The sequence below is a fragment of the Geotrypetes seraphini genome, chromosome 3 (assembly GCF_902459505.1).
Source record: "Geotrypetes seraphini chromosome 3, aGeoSer1.1, whole genome shotgun sequence".
NCBI classification, from domain to species: domain Eukaryota; kingdom Metazoa; phylum Chordata; class Amphibia; order Gymnophiona; family Dermophiidae; genus Geotrypetes; species Geotrypetes seraphini.
In genome coordinates, this window is record NC_047086.1 from 282,175,450 (window position 1) to 282,197,659 (window position 22,210).

The window sequence follows — 22,210 nt, forward strand, 5'->3', positions numbered from 1 at the left end:
ACTAGTACCTGGGCAAAACCCAAGGAGGAGCAATATTCCAGGAGGATACATAGTTTTAGACAGAGTCAAGGTCTATAGCAAGGGTAAGGAATGTGAGTGAAGAAGATATAAGGATAAGGTATAAGAGGATGCTAGTTAATTAGTTCTGTTTTTGCTTTGTTTCAATTAATTTTTCTTGGCAAACACATTACAAGTATATCCCCTCCCCCCTTTTTCATAGCCACGTTAAGCTTTTTTTTATCACTTCCCGCAGCAGTCTTAGCTCTGACACTCATAGGCATTCTGTGTGTGTGTGAGCTAATACTGTTGTGGCTGGCGATATATTAAAAAAAAGCCTAATGCAGCTTCATAAAAGAGGTGGTGGGGGGGTATGTTAATACAAAAATACCACCAAAATAAATCTAAATTTAAATTTCACACTCATCAAAATTTAAAATCCAATTTACTATTTCTAGTTAAATCATATTTACAATACTTCTAAACAATGAACTCGGCCACATATCTAGAACCCAAACAAATGTGTTTTAACAGCTTTTTGGAAAAAAACCCCCATCAAATTGTCTAGTGATCTGATGGAAGGGAGTTGGTTCCATAGCTTAGTCACAAACTGGGAGTAGGCTTATTTACGAGCACGTCAAGGTGAAGTATTTTCACAGAGAGGATATAGAAACATTTTTTTTGTAGTGAACGCAAGGACTGCTTTGTTACTATATAGGTAACTTCTCCAGTATATAATTTGAAACCATGTCATGAAAGAGTGTAAAAGCTAACGCTAAAACCTTAAAAATACACCTTTATAAATGAAAAGCCAATGAGCATCAAACAAAGCAGAAGAAATATGGTCACAAGGACCTAGATTTTTAAAGTATCTCACCACACTACCCTCTGCAAACAATACAAATCTTTGTCTGGTAACCCAACAAAGAAGCCATTGCAATAATCCATACATGACAATACAAAAGCATACAGCAATTGAGCAAAACCAACTTCAGAAAAGTTTTTTGCAGCTGACATAGGTAATAAAAAGAAGTAGATCCCAATTGCCATACGTGGTTAGTTAAAGTAAAGCCAGTATCTAATACAATACCCAAACTATGTACTTGGTCTTTGGATACCATAATTGTTGTTTCCCATGAGGGATGGCCGAGTATATTGGCAGGTGTCTCTAGGTACCCATAATAATTCTGGTTTAGAAGAATTTTTTTATTTTTATTTTTTATTTATTTATTATTTTCAACTTAAATTTCAAGTATTACACTTGTACAGAAAGCAAGAATAGGATAGATATCAAATACAAAGCAATATAAATCTTAAATTAAACAAATATACTATTTATGCTCAAGTCCACAATTAGGATCCAAGAATTATAGAAAATTGGTGAAATTATCTAAAAAGAAAATTATAAAAGAAACTGAGAACTATAGCACTGAGATAGGGTCACAATATCCTAAATATAGGGCTCAAAGATTGTTAACATTCAGGCGAGACATAGCCACAAAATTTGTCAATTGTGATGGTTCAAAAAACACATATTTAAGAGTACGGTGATATACAATTCATTTACACGGATGTCTCAAATAAAAGGTTGCCCCCAAAGATAAAACCCCAGGTTTCAAAAGAAGAAATTCACGGCGGCGCCTTTGCGTCTCCCGTGCCAAATCTGGGAACATTTGTATTTTATAACCAAGAAAGCTTTTTTGTCTATTTTTAAAGAAAAGTTTTAACAACCATGTTTTATCAATTGGCAAAGCTAAAGTAATAATCATGGTGGCTGGTGATGCTAAATCCTTCTCAGATGTTTCTAAGATCTGTGATATATTTAGAAGTTCTTGATCTGAAGGTTTTTCTTTTAGTTGTTGATTTTGTTCTTTATCAGGCAAATAATAAACCCGTGAAAATGGTGGTAATGAATCTTCGGGTATCTCTAAGTTCTCTACTAGATATCTCTTAAGCATATTTCTAGGTGTTACTAACTCAAGTCTTGGAAAGTTAATTAACCTTAAATTATTACTGCGTGAATTATTCTCAAGCATTTCAGTCTTCTTCCTTAGACTAATATTGTCTTTAACTAAGGCCTCTTGAATTTGTTTCAATGATACAATTTCTTTTTCTATTTTTTGAACAGATGAGTTAGAAGTATTCGTTTCTTCTCTTAAATCCTTCAATTCCTTATCATGTTCCTTAATTTTCCCTTCAATTTGTTGAAGTGTAGGAGTAATATTTTTAACAAAACCAGCCATTAAGTCCCAGATAGAGTCTAAAGTCACTTCTGCAGGTTTAATCAATTCAGTTGAAATTTGTGTAAATGTAGAGTTCTCACCGTTCTGAAGTCCTTCGGGGGATGTCTTCAGCCCTTCCCCCTCATGTTGAGATGATTTATCCCAGGACAAGCAGGCAGCATATTCTTAACACATGGGTGACGTCACCGACGGAGCCCTCGGTACGGACCTTTTTAACTAGAAGTTTCTAGTTGGCCGCACCGCGCGTGCGCGAGTGCCTTCCCGCCCGACGGAGGAGTGCGTGGTCCCCAGTTTCTTCGTTTCCGCGGAGCGAAGAAGACGCGTGTGTTTTTTCAACGGCCGTTGAAACCACTTTTTTGCCTTCCCGCTCGCGCTTTTTTCCTTATTTTTTCTTTCTTTACCTTCGGGTTTATTTTTCTTTGATTTGCAAAAAAAAAAAAAAAAAAAAACTTTGCTTTTTCCCTTTTTTCTTTCGTTTTTGCCCCGGCGGGGCCTGTTGCCAGTATACAGGCCTCGGGCTTCGATTTTGCGGAGGCTATCTTCCCCTTCATGCCCCCGCAGGTCGGTTTTAAGAAGTGCCAGCGGTGTGCACGCCCGATCTCCATAACTGACCCACACAATTGGTGTTTGCAGTGTCTGGGTCCGGAGCATCGGGCGGACTCCTGCACCCGCTGTGCTACTCTTCAAAAAAGAACCCTTAAAAACCGAAGAATTCAACAAACTCTCCTCTTCGGCACCGAGTCGGCGATGGACTCTTCACCTTCAACGGCGGTACCTCAAAAATCGGCACCGTCGACCTCGACACCGACCGACCCCGCATCGGCGTCGCTGGCGCCAGGTAAGCCGGCTAAGAAGCCTTCCTCTTCCCTCGAGCGCCCTCCAGCTACGGTGGCGACACCGTCCCTACCGGCATCGCACCGGTCCCGCAAACGCTCCGCCCCGATCTCGGTGAGTGCCTCGTCATCGGCCTCCTCATCGCCGGGGCGTGGAGCGGCATCTAAGGAACCGAAGAAAAAGAAAGCGGTTCCGATGCCACCCCTAGATGACCGTATCTCGGCCATCTTAAAGGCTCAACTCCAAGAACAGTCGAAGAAACAACTTGAGCAACTGTTGCCCACTATCCTGGCACCGCTCCTTCCGGTACCAGACCGGCCCGAGCCCCGCACCGAGCCCCCGGTGTCCACCCCTTCGGTACCGGTGAACACATCCATGCCGATCCTTTCGGCCCAACAACTTCAGGGCGATCCGGTGGTTCATTCTCAGGCCACATTGGATCCTCCTCGGCACCAGGCGGTACGGCATTCTTCTCGGGACCGAGATAGACGCCGGTCGTCCTCCCCTGGTACCGTTTCGGTGCGCTCTGGAAAGTCTTTGTCCAAAACTCGCCATACCGCGCCCTCCACCCCGGTGTCTCGACATGCACCAGAAGTCAGGGACCCTGACTTATGGGAGGAAACTCCTCTCGGTACCGAGGAGGATCCCTCCTCATCTGATGAGGAACCATCGGCACCCGATGCCACCTCTAAACCAGAGCAGTCCTCATTTTCTAAATTTTTGAGAGAAATGTCTGCTGCCCTGTCCCTTCCTCTGGAATCTGACTCAAAAAAGTCTCAAGCCTTTCTAGAGGCTCTAGACTTTGAGCAACCTCCTAAGGAGTTCCTCAAGCTTCCCGTGCATGACATCCTACGGGAAACGTTCTACAAAAACTTGGAAAATCCCCTCACGGTACCGGGAGCCCCCCGTAAACTGGACAACCTGTACCGTGTCATTCCCATTCCGGGATTCGACAAATCTCAATTGCCCCATGAGTCCCTTCTGGTCGAATCCACCTTAAAGAAGACTCAGGGCTCCAGTGTCTATGCCTCTACCCCTCCTGGCAGAGAAGGTAAGACCATGGACAAGTTTGGCAAGAGGCTTTACCAAAATGCCATGCTTGCTAACAGGGCAAACAACTATTCCTTCCATTTTTCCTTCTATCTGAAACATTTGGTCCAACAACTGTCTGCCCTCCAGAAGTACCTCCCTGAGCGCAAGGTCCCGCTATTCCAACAGCACATCTCTGGCCTTCTCCAAATGCGCAAGTATATGGTCCGCTCGATATACGACTCCTTCGAGCTCACCTCTCGGGCCTCTGCCATGGCCGTAGCCATGCGTCGCTTGGCCTGGCTCAGAGTCTCCGACCTGGACATCAACCACCAGGATCGTCTGGCCAACGCCCCCTGTCTCGGGGATGAACTTTTTGGAGAGTCCCTGGATTCCACCACCCAGAAACTCTCTGCCCATGAGACCAGGTGGGACACCCTGATCAAGCCGAAAAAGAAGGCTCCGCCTGCCCGACCCTATCGGCCTCAAACATCTTATCAACGGAGGTTCTCAGCCAGACCACTCAACCCGCCTCCCCAGCAATCTCGGCGACCCCGTCAACAGCAACATCATGCTCAGGCTCGATCTCAGGCCACTCAACCTTCTAAGCCTCCTCAGCCTGCTAAACAATCTCAGCCCTTTTGACTCTTCTCTCCAGGGCATAGCCAGTCATCCACCCTTGCTACCTCTTCCACAGCCCATCGGAGGTCGTCTCACCATTTTCTCCAGCCGTTGGGAAGTCATCACGTCGGACCAGTGGGTCCTCAACATCATCCGCCACGGCTATTCTCTCAACTTCCAGACTCTGCCTCCGGACAACCTTCCCGTAGAGTCTGCTTCACACTCATCTCAAACCCCCCTCCTCCTGAGGGAGGTTCAATCCCTCCTCCTTCTCAATGCCATCGAAGAAGTACCTCCAGATCAAAGGGGTCAGGGATTCTACTCCCGCTACTTCCTGGTTCCCAAAAGGACGGGAGACCTCCGTCCCATTCTCGATCTAAGGGACCTCAACAAGTGTCTGGTCAAGGAGAAGTTCAGAATGCTCTCCCTTGCCACGCTTTACCCTCTTCTTTCTCAACACGACTGGCTATGTTCCCTGGACCTCAAAGAGGCCTACACTCACATCTCCATCAATCAGAATTCTCGCCGCTACCTACGGTTCCAGGTACTGCACCACCACTATCAGTACAAGGTGCTACCGTTCGGCCTAGCTTCCTCACCCAGGGTCTTCACCAAGTGCCTTATAGTGGTAGCGGCCTTCCTCAGGTCTCACAACCTCCAGGTGTTCCCCTACTTGGACGATTGGTTGGTGAAAGCACCTTCGTCTCAACTCGTGCTACAAGCCACTCATCACACCATCTCTCTCCTCCACCTCCTGGGGTTCGAGATCAACTACCCCAAGTCGCACCTGCTTCCCACCCAGCGACTTCAATTCATTGGAGCAGTTCTGGACACCACGCTAATGAGGGCCTTTCTCCCCTCCGATCGCCAGCGGACCCTGCTCCATCTCTGCCGTCAGGTACTCATGCACCCCTCCATTCCTGCCCGACAGATGATGGTCCTACTGGGTCACATGGCCTCGACGGTGCATGTCCTTCCTCTGGCACGTCTCCACCTTCGTACGCCTCAGTGGACTCTCGCCAACCAATGGTCACAGATTACGGACCTTCTTTCTCGTCCCATCTCTGTGACATCATCTCTTCAGCAATCTCTCCAATGGTGGTTGAACTCCTCAAATCTTTCCAGGGGTCTACTTTTTCATCTGCCCCCCCACTCTATGATCATCACCACAGATGCGTCCCCCTACGCGTGGGGAGCTCACCTAGGAGATCTACGCACCCAGGGACTTTGGACCCCACAGGAGCGTCGTCATCACATCAATTTCCTGGAACTCAGGGCCATGTTCTATGCCCTCAAGGCTTTCCAACATCTCCTCTGCCCTCAAGTCCTCCTCCTGTGCACAGACAATCAAGTCGCCATGTACTACATAAACAAGCAAGGCGGCACCGGATCTCGCCCCCTTTGTTTGGAGGCTCTGCGCATCTGGACCTGGGCCACGGACCGCAATCTCTTTCTCAGGGCGGTCTATATCCAGGGCGAACAGAACTCTCTGGCCGACAATCTCAGTCGCATCCTTCAACCTCACGAGTGGACGTTGGACCCTCCGACTCTGCTCTCCATCTTTGCTCGATGGGGCACTCCGCAGGTGGACCTCTTTGCAGCACCTCACAATCATCAGCTGCCCCAATTCTGCTCCAGACTCTTCTCTCCTCACCGTCTGGCCCCGGATGCATTCCTGCTCGATTGGAGGGATCGGTTCCTGTATGCCTTCCCTCCACTTCCTCTGATGTTGCGGACCTTGTCCAAACTCCGCAAAGACCACGCCACCATGATTCTTATCGCACCTCGGTGGCCTCGCCAACACTGGTTCTCACTCCTGCTCCAGCTCAGTTCCAGGGAACCCATTCTACTTCCTGTGTTTCCTACTCTACTTACGCAACAGCATCAGTCTCTACTACATCCCAATCTGTCTTCGCTCCACCTGACAGCTTGGTTTCTCTCGGGCTGACCTCTCCGGAGAATCTATCTCAACCGGTCCGCCTCATTTTGGACGCTTCCAGGAAACCGGCCACTCTCCAATGTTACCATCAGAAGTGGACCAGATTTTCCTCCTGGTGTCTCCGGCATCATCAGGAACCCACCTCCTTAGCGGTGGAAACTGTCTTGGAATATTTGCTCTCACTGTCCAATGCTGGCCTCAAAACTACCTCCATCAGAGTCCTCCTCAGTGCCATTACTGCGTTTCATGAGCCTATTCTCGGTAAACCCCTCACGGCTCATCCTCTGGTTTCCAGATTCATGAGAGGACTCTTCAATATCAAACCGCCTCTCAAGCCTCCTCCTGTCGTCTGGGACCTGAATGTGGTTCTCTCAGCTCTCATGAAACCTCCGTTTGAGCCTCTTGCCACAACTTCACTCAGGCTTCTTACCTGGAAGGTGCTTTTCCTAATTGCCATCACCTCTGCCAGGAGGGTTAGCGAACTGCATGCACTGGTTGCCGACCCACCTTTCACTGTTTTTCACCATGACAAGGTTGTTCTACGTACCCACCCTAAATTCCTTCCCAAGGTGGTCTCAGCTTTTCACCTCAACCAGTCCATTGTGCTGCCCGTCTTCTTCCCTAAGCCTCACTCGCATCCTGGGGAACAGGCGTTGCACACGCTGGATTGTAAGCGTGCCCTTGCTTACTATCTTGATCGTACCAGAGCTCACCGAACAGCCCCTCAGCTCTTTTTGTCTTTCGACCCCAACCGTTTGGGTCGTCCTGTCTCCAAACGGACACTTTCAAATTGGCTTGCTGCCTGTATTGCTTTCTGCTACGCTCGGGCCGGTCTCTCACTGGAAGGAACTGTCACGGCCCACAGAGTCCGAGCTATGGCTGCTTCTGTAGCTTTCCTCCGCTCCACGCCCATCGAGGAAATCTGCAAGGCGGCCACTTGGTCCTCAGTTCACACGTTCACTACTCACTACTGTCTGGATGCGTTCTCCAGACGGGATGGACACTTCGGCCAATCTGTGTTACAAAATTTATTTTCCTAATGGCCAACCATCCCACCTCCCTCTTTGTTAGCTTGGAGGTCACCCATGTGTTAAGAATATGCTGCCTGCTTGTCCTGGGATAAAGCACAGTTACTTACCGTAACAGGTGTTATCCAGGGACAGCAGGCAGATATTCTTACGTCCCACCCACCTCCCCGGGTTGGCTTCTTAGCTGGCTTATACTAACTGGGGACCACGCACTCCTCCGTCGGACGGGAAGGCACTCGCGCACGCGCGGTGCGGCCAACTAGAAACTTCTAGTTAAAAAGGTCCGTACCGAGGGCTCCGTCGGTGACGTCACCCATGTGTTAAGAATATCTGCCTGCTGTCCCTGGATAACACCTGTTACGGTAAGTAACTGTGCTATTCCCCCAGATATCTCCATGGGGGCCCTAGAAAAGTGGGCCCCAGCCTCCAAGCTCTCCAGTGGATCCTTACTTGCCTCTGGAGAGGAGAAAACCAATGAATCCGGGGTTTCCCCGCCCCTGGGAGAGCTGGTCGTCTGGGGTTGCGTGGTTTAGAAGAATTTAACTGCAATTTATTGAAAGTCATCCAATCTTTAATCTCTGTCATACACCTCAATTTTTCCAGTTGTATGTCCTGATCTAAACCTAAAGGGACATACAGCTGAATGTCATCTGAAAATGAATGAATGTGGAATCCATACTTCAGAGCAACCTCAATAACTGGTCTAATATATAGATTGAAAAGTAGTGCTGATAACAGAGCTCCTTGAGGAACTCCATATTTCAGTGTTTTAGGCTTTGACAGTGTGGAATTAATTAAAACACTTTGCTGTCTCTGTTCAAAAGAAGACTTAAACCACAACAATGCAGTACCACTAATCCCGATCCCAGCCAATCTCGATAATGTAATGTTATGATCTGGAACAGTGGTTCTTAAACCTGTCCTGAGGGACTTCCAGCCAGTCAGATTTTCAAGATATTCCTAAGGATGTGCAATGATGGAATGTTATTACATCTTCATTCTATTAACCTGTTGGTTTTGAATAAGATTTCACACTGAGCACTCTATAAATTATTTTAGAATAATTTAAGATATATTTCAAATATTTTTTGATTCACAGTTAATGTTATATTATTTACTAGGTGAATTATAAAAGATTTTTTTCTCCAATTGATTTAATTTTTGATTCCTAAGGAATATGCATAAGGCAGATTTGCATGCCTGTCACCGCTTGTTATATGCAAATCTGCCTCATGCATATTCCTTAGGGATATCTTGAAAATCCGACTGTTTAAGGGTCACCCAGGACAGGTTTAAGAACCACTGATCTAGTGTGTCAAAAGCAGCACTTGGATCTTTATAGATTCTCTTTCGCAAGGGATGACCAACAACTCAAATTATCCTGTCCTTCTAGCAAAGATATCAAAGGCAGTAGCGTACTAAGGGCGGGGGGGGAGGTCCACCCCGGGTGCCAGCCCTGAGGGGGTCCTCCCGGCCTTGCCGTTCAGTCCCCCCCCACCCCCGAAGGACCGCTCACCCACCTGGCCTCCCAGCACCACCAAGAAGCATCCGGCAGCGGGATCGCGATATCAGCGATCCCTGAGCTGCTTCGGCACTGCTTCCTGCGCCGCAGTCCCGCCCCTCCTCTGACGTCAGAGGAGGGGCGGGACCGCGGCGGAGGAAGCAGCGCAGGGATCACTGACATCGCGATCCCTCTGCGGGGTGCTTCATAGGTGGTGCAGGGAGGCCAGGGGGGCTAGCGGTCCTTCGGGGTGGGGCGGGCGGGCAGGCAGGCCTTCAAGGGGGAGGGGGGGTGACCGGCAGGCAGGCCTTCAAAGGGGGGACAGGCCTTCAAGGGGGGGACAGGCTTGCTGGTTTTCAAGGGAGGGACAGGCCTTCAAAGGGGGGGGAGACAGGCAGGCCTTCAAGGGGGGGACAGGCCTTCAAAGGGGGGATAGGCCTTCAAGTGGATCAGGCAGGCAGGCAGGCCTTCAAGAGGGGGTGCAGGCCTTCGGGGGTGGGATGCAGACCTTTAAGGGGGGGACAGGCCTTCAGGGAGGGGGGCCCTGGTGTAAAAATATACGGAGGGAATGGGGGGTTCAAAGAGACGCGCATATGCCGGACTTTGGGTGGGAAGAAATAACGGGTCTGAAAATAGAGAAGAGGGGGAGAGATGATGGACCATGGTTTTTAGAGAGGGAAGGAACAGAAAGGGAGAGAAGTTGGACACAAGGGATGGTGTGGAGGGGGGATAGCGATACTGGATAGGAGGATAGTTGGGAAAAGAAAGGGAGAGATGGTGGACCCTGGGGTGGTGGGGAAGGAGGGAGAGATGCTGGATGTAAGGGTAGTTAAGAAAAGATGGATTTATGGAAGGAGACGAAAAAAGGATAGATGCCAGACCTCCTGGGGAGGGAAGGGAAATGGGGAGGACAGAGATGGTAGATGGATGGTTAGCATGCAGGAAGAAGGAGACCCTGGCAAGCAAGTTATCAGAAGACAACCAGAGCCTTGGACCAACAAGATTTGGAAAATAACCAGACAACAAAAGGTAGAAAAACTAATTTTATTTTCTGTTTTGTGATTACAATATGTCAGATTTGAAATGTGTATCCTGCCAGAGCTGGTGTTAGACTGCAAAAGTGAGCTAGGATTTAACAGAGAGGAAAAGTCCTTTTTGTTCCTTTATTTTATTTACACCACAGCATCAGTGTGGTTAGGAGAAGCCAAAGGGGGGTGAAAAAGCTATAAAATAAACCCACCAGGATGTTTGAAAAAACAAACAAACACCCAATTGGGCAGGAAAGTTGAATCGATAAACCAATTCAATAGGCTGAATCGAAACAAAATTTTTTTTAAAAAAATTTTTTTTTCTTGAATCGGGCAGCACTAGTTTGCGCTACAGTCTTAGACTTTAGGACCTGGGATTGGAGAGAAATGGCATCCTCAGTTCTTTATAATGCAAGTGAAACGAGGATTTGGTCAGACTTTTGAAGGGTCTGCAGAAGAAAAATATTGTATAGGCCGGGGACATGAGACAACAGGAAACAGGAACTTTTCTTCCTTCTATTTTTGTGAATGGCAAGGCTGAGGATGTCGGAGAGTTCAGTTAAAATATGTGCTTTATAAGAAAATATAATAATGTGTTTTATAAAGTTTATAAGCATTGCTGGTGAGGTGTTCCTAATGGTGGTGGCAGCATGTCAATGTGTTGAGAGGAAGAGGTGGTCTGGGAAATTCTGTTGAGCAAACTCCGGGCCCATTTCCACCCCCCAGTTAGTCCACTCCATTCAACTGGTTCACACACTGAGTGGGTCTTTGGGTGTTGTGCCTGGGTAGTTGTTTTGGGATCTCTTCCAGTGGTTTGTCAGTATCTCCTTCTGGTCCAAGGAAGGAATCTTTGTTAACCTTAGCATTGACATTCAGAATATGTTTGTAACAGCGCTGCTTGTGTGGCATTAGGCTATATAGTGATCGAAAGAAAAAACAGACCTATGCACATTTTTGCACTATATGGTGGGTGTATGAGGAGATTCACATTTCCTGCACAGCTAAGTCCTTGTGAAGTTACCTTGTTCTTTCTGTATTTGACATCTAGCAAGGTCTCTGTTTGGAAGGAAAGATCTCAGCTTAAAAATGAAGTGGCCAGAAATTATGGTAAAAGCAAATAGCATTGCTGATTTTAAGAAAGGGTTGGACAAATTCCTGGAGGAAAAGTCCATAGTCTGTTATTAAGACATGGGAAAAGTGTCTGCTTGCCCTGGATCGGTGGCATGGAATGTTGCTACTCTTTGGGTTTTGACCAGGTATTAGTGTCCTGGATTGGCTACCATGAGAATGGGCTACTGGGCATGATGGACCATTGGTCTGACCCAGTTAGGCTATTCTTATGTTATGTTCTCATCTGTAGGGGCCTTTGATTTCACTTTTTATTTTAATGTATTTTTTTTCTGGGAACTTATCAGTGTTTTTTATAATGGAAGATAATTAATGTGTGTGGAATGGGAGGGGGGGGTAATAATTTCTTCAGCTAAATAATTAAATCCACTTCAACCAGACATAGGAGAACTCGCACACCATTTACACACCCTCCAACCAAAATCGTCAAAAGAAAAAAAACTGTTCGACAACCTCCTAACGCTCGACCCCCAACTCTACAACCTATTGACCTCGACCACAAACTACAAAACCTTCAAAAAAGAAATAAAAACCCTTCTATTCAAAAAACACATAAAACCAAACTAACACAATCAGAACTGTCCCAAGCATCACCTGCAACTACTCCATATGTACTTCTGATGTCATGACAATTCAGACATAATTTATGTTATGTTTGGATTAATGGTTACATATATGAGGTTCAATAAAAGAAAATTTTTAGTGCCTGTTTCTATTATGACCATTTCTTTTTCTTGGTTATTACAAAAAATATTTTTTTACATGGGGGGGTATCAAAAAATGATGGGCCACATACCCTATGTACGTCACTGATCAAAGGAACCAAGATCTTTGGCCATTCTTTGACCTTCAAGTTTCCTCAACTTTGGAACAATCTTCCACTCTTTTTAAGAAGTTCTGTCTCTCTTCCTTTTTTTCGTAAGTCTTTGAAAACTATTCTGTTCACTAAGCACTTTGGTAATTAATTTCCTCTTGGTTTTTTTTTCTTTCTCTTCAGTCCTTATTGGCCTAAACTAACTATTGTAAACCGAGACGAGCTTTCCTGGATTGAAGTCTCAGTATATAAAGCCAAGCATTAGATTAGATCTAACAGAATAGAACATTGACCCCTTTATCCATGTACTTCCAACAATCATCAATTATATTTAGTAAAACTGTTTCAGTGCTATGAAACCTCCTAAATCCTGACTGGTTATCAGACAATTTGAACTTTGGTGCTGGAGAAAGATTTTAGGCATGCCATGGACTACCAGAAGAACTAACAAATTGATTCTGGAAGAGATCAAACCGGCAACATCACTCAAAGCCCAAATGATGAAGTTATGACTATCTTATTTTGGTCACACCATCAGAAGAGAGAGATCACTGGAGAAGGACATCATGTTTGGGAAGATTGAAGGAACCAGGCGAAGAGAGCTGAAAACACAGTTAAAAAAATAATAAATTTTTAAAGGAAAAATTTGCACCTTAAAAAAATGGCACCTGTATTGTGCCTATGAAGACACTTTACAATGCCTAACACCACTTTAGGCATTGCTACTGCTGGAAGTGACATTAAGCATCATAAAGTGCTTTTGTAGGCTCGGTTCATGTAAAAGGTAGGCACTGGAAATGTTGGACTTGAAAACTTTGGCCTACATTTCTGGTGCCTACCTTTTCCGAAGCCATGATTCTATAAACGGCGCTGTTGCGTGATTGACAAGTGATCGGTGGCCATTTTTAAGGCAGTCACCGACAACGGCGCTGTGTATAGAATCCAGGGCTAAGTGTTTCAAGTTTCAAGTTTATTAAAAAAAATTTTAAACCGCTTAATCAAATTTCTAAGCGGTGTACAATATAAAATTTACATAAAAACAGATTAAAAATCGGGGGTACTAGATAAAACTAACACATAATAAGACAAATGGACTTATCTCAAACAATAGGAGAGAAAGGGAAGAACTACAATTGTAAAAGAGAAAGCGAAACAAAAAAGGAAAATATTTTTTAATGGTGTTTTCAGCATAAGTTAGGTGCCTAACTTAAGGCACCATTTATTGAATATGGGCCTTACTATGTCGTGCAAAAGTGCATGCTAGTTTGTCTGCTGTTCTTGTCATACTTTGATCATTATAATCACAGTATAACACTGCAGCTCTCTTGTGTGGATAATTGTCAACTAATTAATATATCTGCCAGACCAAACAGGTACTGTAATTTTAAGGGGCAAACATCTAAAATCACTTCCCCCATGTTGCTTACCAGTACCTTTAAAACTCTCTCCCACAGCTATCTTCCATCCTCTCTCATTCCCTCCCCTACACCTCATTCCCACTGGTTTTATTTTCTTCTTAGTAATCTATTTTCTCATTTTGATCTCTGTGCTGGTAAAATAGCATTTTGACTTTGGTAGACATGAAGGTCACTTGAGTTAACATGCTGGTTACAGCCTTTGGAAGTTAATAAAAATAAAACAAAAATATAAAGTGATGCCTTTTTATTACATTACATTACATTACTGATTTCTATTCCGCCTCAACTTTGCAGTTCTGAGCGGATTACAAAAGAGACATCTGGACATTTCCAGGATGATTACAAAGAGACTTCTGGACTTTTCCAGAAGAGTTACAAGAAGAAGAACATTTCCAGAGGAGTTACAAGAAGAATGGTGTAGTATAGTTTAGGGAATGGGATATGGCAAGGAGGATTGGGCTATTCCAGTGGATATACAATTCGGGATGCTGTACAGATAGGATATAGTGCAGTTTCAGTATATATGCAGTTAGGGAAGCAGTTGACAAGCTTGGGCTTTGAGGGGAAGGGTAACTGGTGAAGAAGGGAGGATGGGGGAGTCAACTGAGGGGAATCCAGGTTGGAGTTATGACATCTGTATAAATTTATTGAATAGATGGGTTTTGATTTCTTTGCGAAAAGATTTGAAATCGCTTATTGTCATCAGCAGGTTGGAGATGGCATGGTCCAATTTTGCTGCTTGCGTCGCTAGCAGACTGTCAAACATCTTCTTACGCTGGGTGCCTTTGAGTGGGGGATAGGTAAATGGAGTCTTAGATCTTCTTTGTCTAGCGGTGAGATTTTGGTTCAGGCGGTTGTTTAGGTAATTGGGGGCTGAGCTATTTATTGCTTTGAATAATAGACAGTATAATTTGAATTGGATTCGCGCTTGTATTGGTAACCAGTGTGAGTCTAGGTAGGCAGTGGTGACGTGGTCAAATTTTCTTAGCGAGTAGATCAGTTTGAGTGCAGTGTTTTGGATTGTCTGTAATTGTTTTATCATTGTTGCAGGGCAAGGCAGGTAGAGGATGTTGCAGTAGTCCAGTAGACCTAGTACTAGGGATTGGACTACGAGCCTATATTGCTCTTTGTCGAAGAATTTTCTGATTTTACGTAAATTGTGCATGGCTAGAAATGCTCTCTGGGTGGTCTTGTTGATATGGGCTTGCATTGTGCAGCATCTGTCTATTGTTACTCCCAGGAGTTTAAGAGTGGGTTGTATATGGTATTTGGTGGAGTTAATTTCTAGTTCTGTGGTGGAGGGGTTCTTATCCTTTTCGAGGAGTAGAAATTTTGTTTTGTCCGTGATCAGTTTCAGTTTGTCATCCATTTTTCCACTGCTTGTAGGGTTTTTTCCAATTTTTTTGTAGAAGTGGGGTCAGGAGAATCGAAGAGTAGAAGTATGGTGATATCATCAGTGTAGCTGAAAGAGGTTACATTTAGGTTGTCTAGGGTGGAACCCAGAGAAGATAAAAAGAGGTTGAAGAGAGTAGGTGAGAGTGGTGATCCTTGAGGTACCCCGCAGGGTATTAGACTAACTCTGTACATTTTTTGACTAGTCCCAGATCTGAGGTCTGAGAATGGGCTTCAGGTTTCTAACTTCACTGTAAGAGCAAATAATTTTTGGTACTGGAGAAGTTAAACAAGAAGAATGCAATTTAACTTGAAATTTTCTATCTGTCACTTTCACTTGGGAGCCCTTAAGAATCTCAGCCTAGCTTCTCTTGCACACCTGTTCACATTTTCATGTTATACGATTCTGACTGCAGGGGTGATTAGTTATGCAGTCAAGTGCCTAGGTGTATCCGCAGGTGAGAGAGCTCATACAGCCCGGGCCTATATTTTTAATTGCATAATTTAATGCTTGTATGTCTTTCCTGGATCACAAAAATAAAAGAAAAAAAAAATTCTAGTCTGTATCTAATGTCTCTATTTTTTTGTGTTTTGCTTTTTTTAAGGCAAAATTCGGTGGCAGGACTTTGATCAGGAGGCATATATTGGTTTTACTGTGATTCGAACTGGCCAGGACCCATATGCTCGTAACAAGTTCAATCAAGCAGAAAGTGACAAACTGCATATGGACAGGAATGTGCCCGATACCCGACATGATCAGTAAGTAGGCAACAGAGAAGTGACTGTAAAACACACACAAACTAGGGATGTGTATTTGTTAATGCACATTCAGTTCATTAGTGTGTCTTAAAAGATTTAGAGGTCCTTTTACTAAGCTGTGGCCAGTAAGAGCTCCCGTGTTACCTTACTGCTTAGCAGAGAACATCCATTCTCTGCCCCTGATACACCCCCTCCCCCCAGATATAAAAAAGTAACCTCGTGCATATCCCAAAATTAACATGATACTTAAATGGTCCTACATTAGACCATATTTTGCTGCATTAGGCACATGTTAGCATCTAACACGGCTTGAGAAAAGGACCCCTTGATGCTTGCTAAATTAATTTAGCATTCACTAATCTCTAAATTAACTTGTGTTAAATTGATTAGTTTGCAAGAAAAAGTTTTAATGTCAATTTTTCTTTTAAACAAATCTATTCCTGTAAACCGTGTCGAGCTCTACTTCTGTGGAGATGATGCGGTATACAAACTTAAGGTTTAGTTTAGTTTAGTTTAAAAGCATCAAAATTTCATAAAAAAGGCCAGCCAAACTAAAAACTAGCCAAAGATATTTGCTTTGTCCATGTCCCATTACAGAGATTCAGCCCAATCTGTCAGTTGGTGAATTGTAAATTGCATTTAGGATGTGAAGAAATGTTTTCAGATGCAGTTAATTATATAAATAGTCTCATAAATTAACAGTCCATTCAGGCCTTTGGCCTTTATTTGCCATCATGTTTCTACCTCTCTCTTTCCTTTTCTTCCTCCATACCATTGTATGACATTTCATCCTTCCTTCTCTCCCATAGTTTGTCTTTTCTCACTCTTTCATCCCTCTCACTTCACCATGATTCAACATTTATTGTTCTCTTTTTCATCCCTCCCCTTCATGCCATGATCCAATATGTTTGCCTCTCTGTTTCCTCTCTCCCATTCACTTCATGGTCCAACATCTCTCCTTCCTACCCATCCTCGCATTTTTACAGCATTACATCTTCCCCTCTATCAGTGGGTTGGTTAAAAATCTCCTCATGCAACAGCTCCTTTCCCCATCCTCCATGATCCGGTACCTCCCCCGTGTATACCTTTCAAGGTGATTTCCTCCCATTAAGCTGTCATTCCCCACCTCCTTTGATGTAACTTCCTGTTTCCGCAAGGGCAAGGCAGAGAGAAGGTTCCGGTGCCAATGCAGGCTGCTGAATGTGAAACGCTGTTGCTGTCGGTGCCCCGAGGGGGAAAATTGCCTTGAAATGTATACAGGAGCGGCCAATTGGGGGGGGGTGGCAGTTTAGAATGGGGTTGTAGAACCTAGGGATGCTGAAGATTACTTTAAAGGAGGGGGCTAGCTCCCATGGGGAGCAGCTGAAGCAGGTCTTCAGCATCCAAATTCCACAACATATCTCCAACAGTTGATTGACTGTAATATGGTGATTAAATAATTCCTTTCAAACTTGGGCCCCAGCAAGCTTAACATTGGCCCTATATTGACTGAAAATAGGGTTACGTTTTGTTTAAAATTTTTGATCACGATTGGTTGCACAATTAAGTACTGATAATCTCCATTCCTCCTACCCCCAAATTCAACATCTCTTTCCCTTCTACCAGGTCCATTAGCTCTTTCTTTTCTGGGGGTCCAACATCTCTTCTCTTTCTACCTTCCTCCCTCCCTCTCATCATCCAGCTTATCTCCCTCCTTCCCCTCTACCCCATATCCATTTTCTTCCCTCTCTCCCATCACCCAGTATCTCTCTCTATTTCCACTATACCTCTGGATATAACATTGCTCCCCCTATTTCCTTCCCTTCCTCCCATTGTCCAGCATATCTGTGTCTCCTTCCCTTCTCCCTCTGGCATGTCACTCTCCTCCTCCATCTTCTATTTGTCCCCAGCAGTATCAATGGTGTACATATGCTGCCTGCAGCCTATTCTGAACTTTTTTTTCTGGCCTGTTCTACTCATGTGGAAACAGAAAATGATGTTCGAGGGGGCAAGATGAGTCAGAGCAGGCTGCAGGCAGCATATGTGCATCATTACTGATACTGGGGACTAATAGGAGACCACTTTTAAAATAGACCCAGTGGGTGAGGGGAGAATTGAGAGAGAGGAGATGCTTGTTGTCAATCACAGGGGTGACTATCCTATTTGTTCCAAAGTAAAGGTGCTGGGAGAAACTCTGAGCTCAGAATTCTCTGGGTAGGCATCTGAAGAGAAAGCTTGTTGAGTTCGACTCATCATAATCACTATTATCTGAAGCTACTTATTCATGTTACCACAAGCAAAAATATCTAGAATCCCTGAATGATTTTCACAGAACTGTGTTCATAAGGAGCTAGCTAAGCTAGAGGCGGACAAAACAAAGAAGCTAGATAGTGTACAACCAAGGGTATTGAAGGAACTTAAAGAAGTTCTGTCAGCTCTACTGGTTGACCTTTTCAGTGCTTCTCTGTAGAGTTGGGAGTGGTACCAGGGGACTAGAGAAGGGTGGATGTGGTCCCTAGCCACAAAAAGGGGAGTAAGGAAGAGTTAGAACTACAGGCTAGTAAGTCTGACTTCTGTGTTAAGTAAATTGATGGAAATGCTTTTAAAAGAGAAAATAGTGAAGTTTCTGGAATCCACAGGATTACATGACCAGAGATTTGAGTAGAGGAAGAGTGCTAGATGTGTATTAGGTTTTAGTAAAGCCTTTGACACTTCCACACAGGTGTCTAATAAACAGAGTGCCCTCAGTATAGGCCCCAAAGTGACGGACTGAGTTAGGAACTGGTTGAGTGGAAGGCGAAAAAGGGTAGTAGTAAAAGGTGTTCAGCAAGGTTCAGTTCTTAGACCTGTTCTTTCTAACATTTTTGTAAGTGATATTGCTGAAGGGTTGTCTGGTAACATTTGCTTGTTTGCAGGTGATACTTAATTCTGCAATAGAGTAGACACCTGATGGTATGGATAAGATGAGAAAGGGCCTAGTGAAGCTTGAAGATGGTCTGGAATTTGACAGCTAATGTTTAATGCTAAGAAATACATGATAATACATTTGAGTTGCAAAAATCAGAAGGAACGGTACAGTTTTAGGGTATGAAGAACCTTTGTCCACAAAAGAGGAGCGGGACTTCGGTGTGATCATATGTGATGATCTTAAAATGGCCAAATAAGTAGAAAATGCGACTGCAAAAGCCAGATAAATGTTTGGGCCTAGGGAGAAGAATGGCCAGTAGGAAAAAGGAGGTAGTGATGCCTTCTAGTGAGACCTCATTTAGAGTATTGTGTACAATTCTGGGGGCAGAACTAGGAGCTGAAGGGACTGTGCTTCCCTCCAGCTCCCAATGTTTAACAAAGGTATGTGGGAGGAAGTGGGGGTTGGGGGCTTGAGGGAGCATCTGGTGGCTGGGAGTTGGCATCCCTCCTGCAAATTTTCTCTCTTTGGGAGGGGGAGGAAATTCCCAGTACTGCATTTGTCAGAGAGAGCCCTCTTCTGTGGTGGAGGACTTTTTTTCTTTTAGTTTTTTTTAAATGGGACAAAATATCTGTGCCATTAAAAAAAAAAAGGAAAAATAACAGGTCTAGGACCAGTCGGTTTTTCCAATCGCTAAAACCCCATTTTATGAGAATAGCTAGGCGATGTTAGTGCATCATTCGCTTGGCTGCTTTGCATGGGGTTTTAGCTAATTTGCATGGCTGTATTGGAAAATGGGCGATTTGAGGGGAAAAACATGCAGTGGACCGTTTTGTGCATCGGGTCGGTAAAAGCAATCGTCGCTAAAGCTGCGATGCTTGCTGACTTTAGTGCATCTAGCCCATGGTCTTTATCTGCCTTCCTTTTTCTCTGGGGGGTTTTCTCTGTTTCTATATGTCTGCCTTCTTTCATCTACACAGTAAGTAATTTGCAACTACTGTATACTTGACTCGAGCTTATTTAATAATAGTCATTGATGCGTTTATGATAAGTCACATTAATTATACCTTTGCTATGTTTAAAGGACTGTTTAAGAACCAGCTAGCTTACAGCATACCCAGAATATGACAGCTAGAATTCTTCAGGGGCTTAAACTATGTGACCTATTTCTGCCAACTCTGGACATGCTGCATTGGCTCCCAGTAGAGCATCAGATTAGATTTAAAGTGCTGGCATTAGTTTTTAAGGATCTATTTTTACTTTCTGCCAGCTTACTAGAAATACAATTAATTTGGTATGAGCCAGTATATTTGTTTCAGTTTTTGCAGAATGTGTTGTTGGAAACACCAGATGTGAGTGAGCTGAAGTGGGCGTTTTCCAATGAGCTTCATTATTATGGAATTCTCCAGAAAAGAAGCTCTACTCTGGGTTTAGTAAGCCTGGCTTTTTGGAAAGCATGTAAACCCGGTTATTTTAGGAGGCAAACTGATTTTAATGTGTGTTTTGTTGTAATATATGCCATCATGTATGTGTTTTTGGAAATCACCTGGAGCTTGTGGACAATAAATATACTGTACATACTTATATAACAATTTCATTGTAATGGGAAAGGGATTGGGACATGTATACTGCCTTGTTGTAGTTACACAACCACACACAAAGTGGTTTATTTATTTATTTAAAAATTTATATACTGCATACAACTATGTGGATTACATATTACATACATAGTATGTTGTGTTCCCTACAATCTCCATACATATAAAACAAAACATCACTGGACAACTATATTAACATTCCCCCACAATAGGCATTTCAGATCAAATATCGACAGTTAAAGAAGCAGAAAGGCATTAAAGTAAATGATCCATTCCATGGTAGATGACTAAATATCAATCATCTTATACAGGACAATGAAGGATTAAGTGACTTGCCCAAGGTCACAAGGAGCAGCCCTGGGATTCAATCCCATAACCTCTGGGTGCAGAAGCAGCAGCTTTATCACTTGGTCGCTTCTCATCTTTGCTTTAGAGTTACTTTAACTATACGAGGGGTATCCAATAATTTATGTACCTTAGTAGGACAGAAACAAGTTTTCAAAAAAGTTTTGTTTTATTTTCCAGTATAGTCCCCTGATAGCTCCATACAGTTCATACACTTTACCTGCAATGATTTTAACCCCTTTGAAAAGAATTCTTCTGTTTGACCTTTAAACCAGGGTGTCACAACTGCCTTGATGCCTTCATCACTTGAAAACCACTGTCCACGGAGAGATGACTCCTGCAAAGTGATCATTGTGTTGGTATAACACTCCCCAGTTATGGTTATCTTGTGTGGCATGAACTACAGAAGCAAAAGTCGTCCATTATCCAAGAAGACAGTTACCATGACTTTGCCTGCAGATTTTTCTGTCTTGAACTTTTTTGGGGTGGGGGATGACTTGTGTTTCCACTACATTGACTCCATTTTGGACTCAGTATCTCTGTGATAAACCCAAGTCTCATCTCCAGTCACCAAACGATGAAAAAATTCACTTGGTCTTCACGGAACATCTCAAATTTCTCCTTACAGCACTGGAGCCTCGTGGCCTTCTGACATGGCGTCAGAATTCTTTGAACTCATTTTGCACTAACTTTGGACATGCCTAACTTTTCATGAACTATTTTCCAAACTGTAGCTGCCGAGATGCCCATTTCTTCAGCTATTCAAGAAATCTTAATTCGTCTGTCAAACAAAATTAAATCCTCTACTTTCTTGCACATTTCTATGGAAGTTGCTTTCACAGGATGTCCAGTGTGAGGGTCATCTTCAATAGACTCCCTACCCCATTTAAACTGCTTGTTCCAAAATTTTACTTTGTAAGATGATAGGGCATATTCACTATAAACTGCAGTCATGCGTTCATGGATCTCCTTTGACTTTTTCCCTTTTTTGTGAGAAATTTTATCACTGAATGGTGCTCCTATTTGATTTGCACGAGAACTCTCCTGACATCGTGTCTTTTGGAATGTTAGACTTGCACTGAGCCGCAACTGTGCACAGACTTGTTTCAACATGCTTGCTACTTTCTTTCATACTCAGATAGATAAATTATTGAAACCCCCTGCTAATTTATAAATACAAATTCATTAGTTGCCAACCATTATTTAAAAATCTCTTTGATCTTCAAAGCCCTCAGAGAAAATGGACTTGGCTGGCCCAGAACCTTCTCTCCAATGTCAGAATTGATGTCTGTGGGAAGGCTTGTGGGCCGGCGGCATGCAATCACTGTATGCGCCTGGTCCATCCTTGCCTGGAGTTGCGACGGCGGTGGGGGATGATTGGATGGAGCGTGGCGGGTGTAGCGGTAGTGGACTGGGAGGATAGGGGGTGGGGTGGATGTAGTGTATCAGGTGGTAGGGAGGAATCGGCAGTGGCTTCAGCGGGGGGCAGGCTGGGAGAGATCCCGGGCAACGGCCAGCCTGTGTACCCCCAACAGGCGGCCCATGTATTCCCTGGGGTACGCGTACCACTGGTTGAGAAACACTTCCTTAGGGTAGACTAATTCCTCACACCCCTTTGAGACCTCTAAGCCCTCACCAATGTGACACGTGCC

General features: G+C 44.2%; 1 protein-coding gene across 2 annotated transcripts in view; it reads left to right on the forward strand.

Annotated features, from left to right (window-relative positions):
* The window catches only part of GALNT2 (polypeptide N-acetylgalactosaminyltransferase 2), a 477,304-nt gene that overhangs the window by 173,580 nt on the left and 281,514 nt on the right, over positions 1–22,210 (forward strand). For both annotated transcript variants that reach the window (XM_033938413.1, XM_033938412.1), the window contains exon 3: positions 15,578–15,731. In XM_033938413.1, the coding sequence (XP_033794304.1) occupies positions 15,578–15,731 (154 nt within the window). The remainder of the gene's footprint in view (positions 1–15,577; positions 15,732–22,210) is intronic.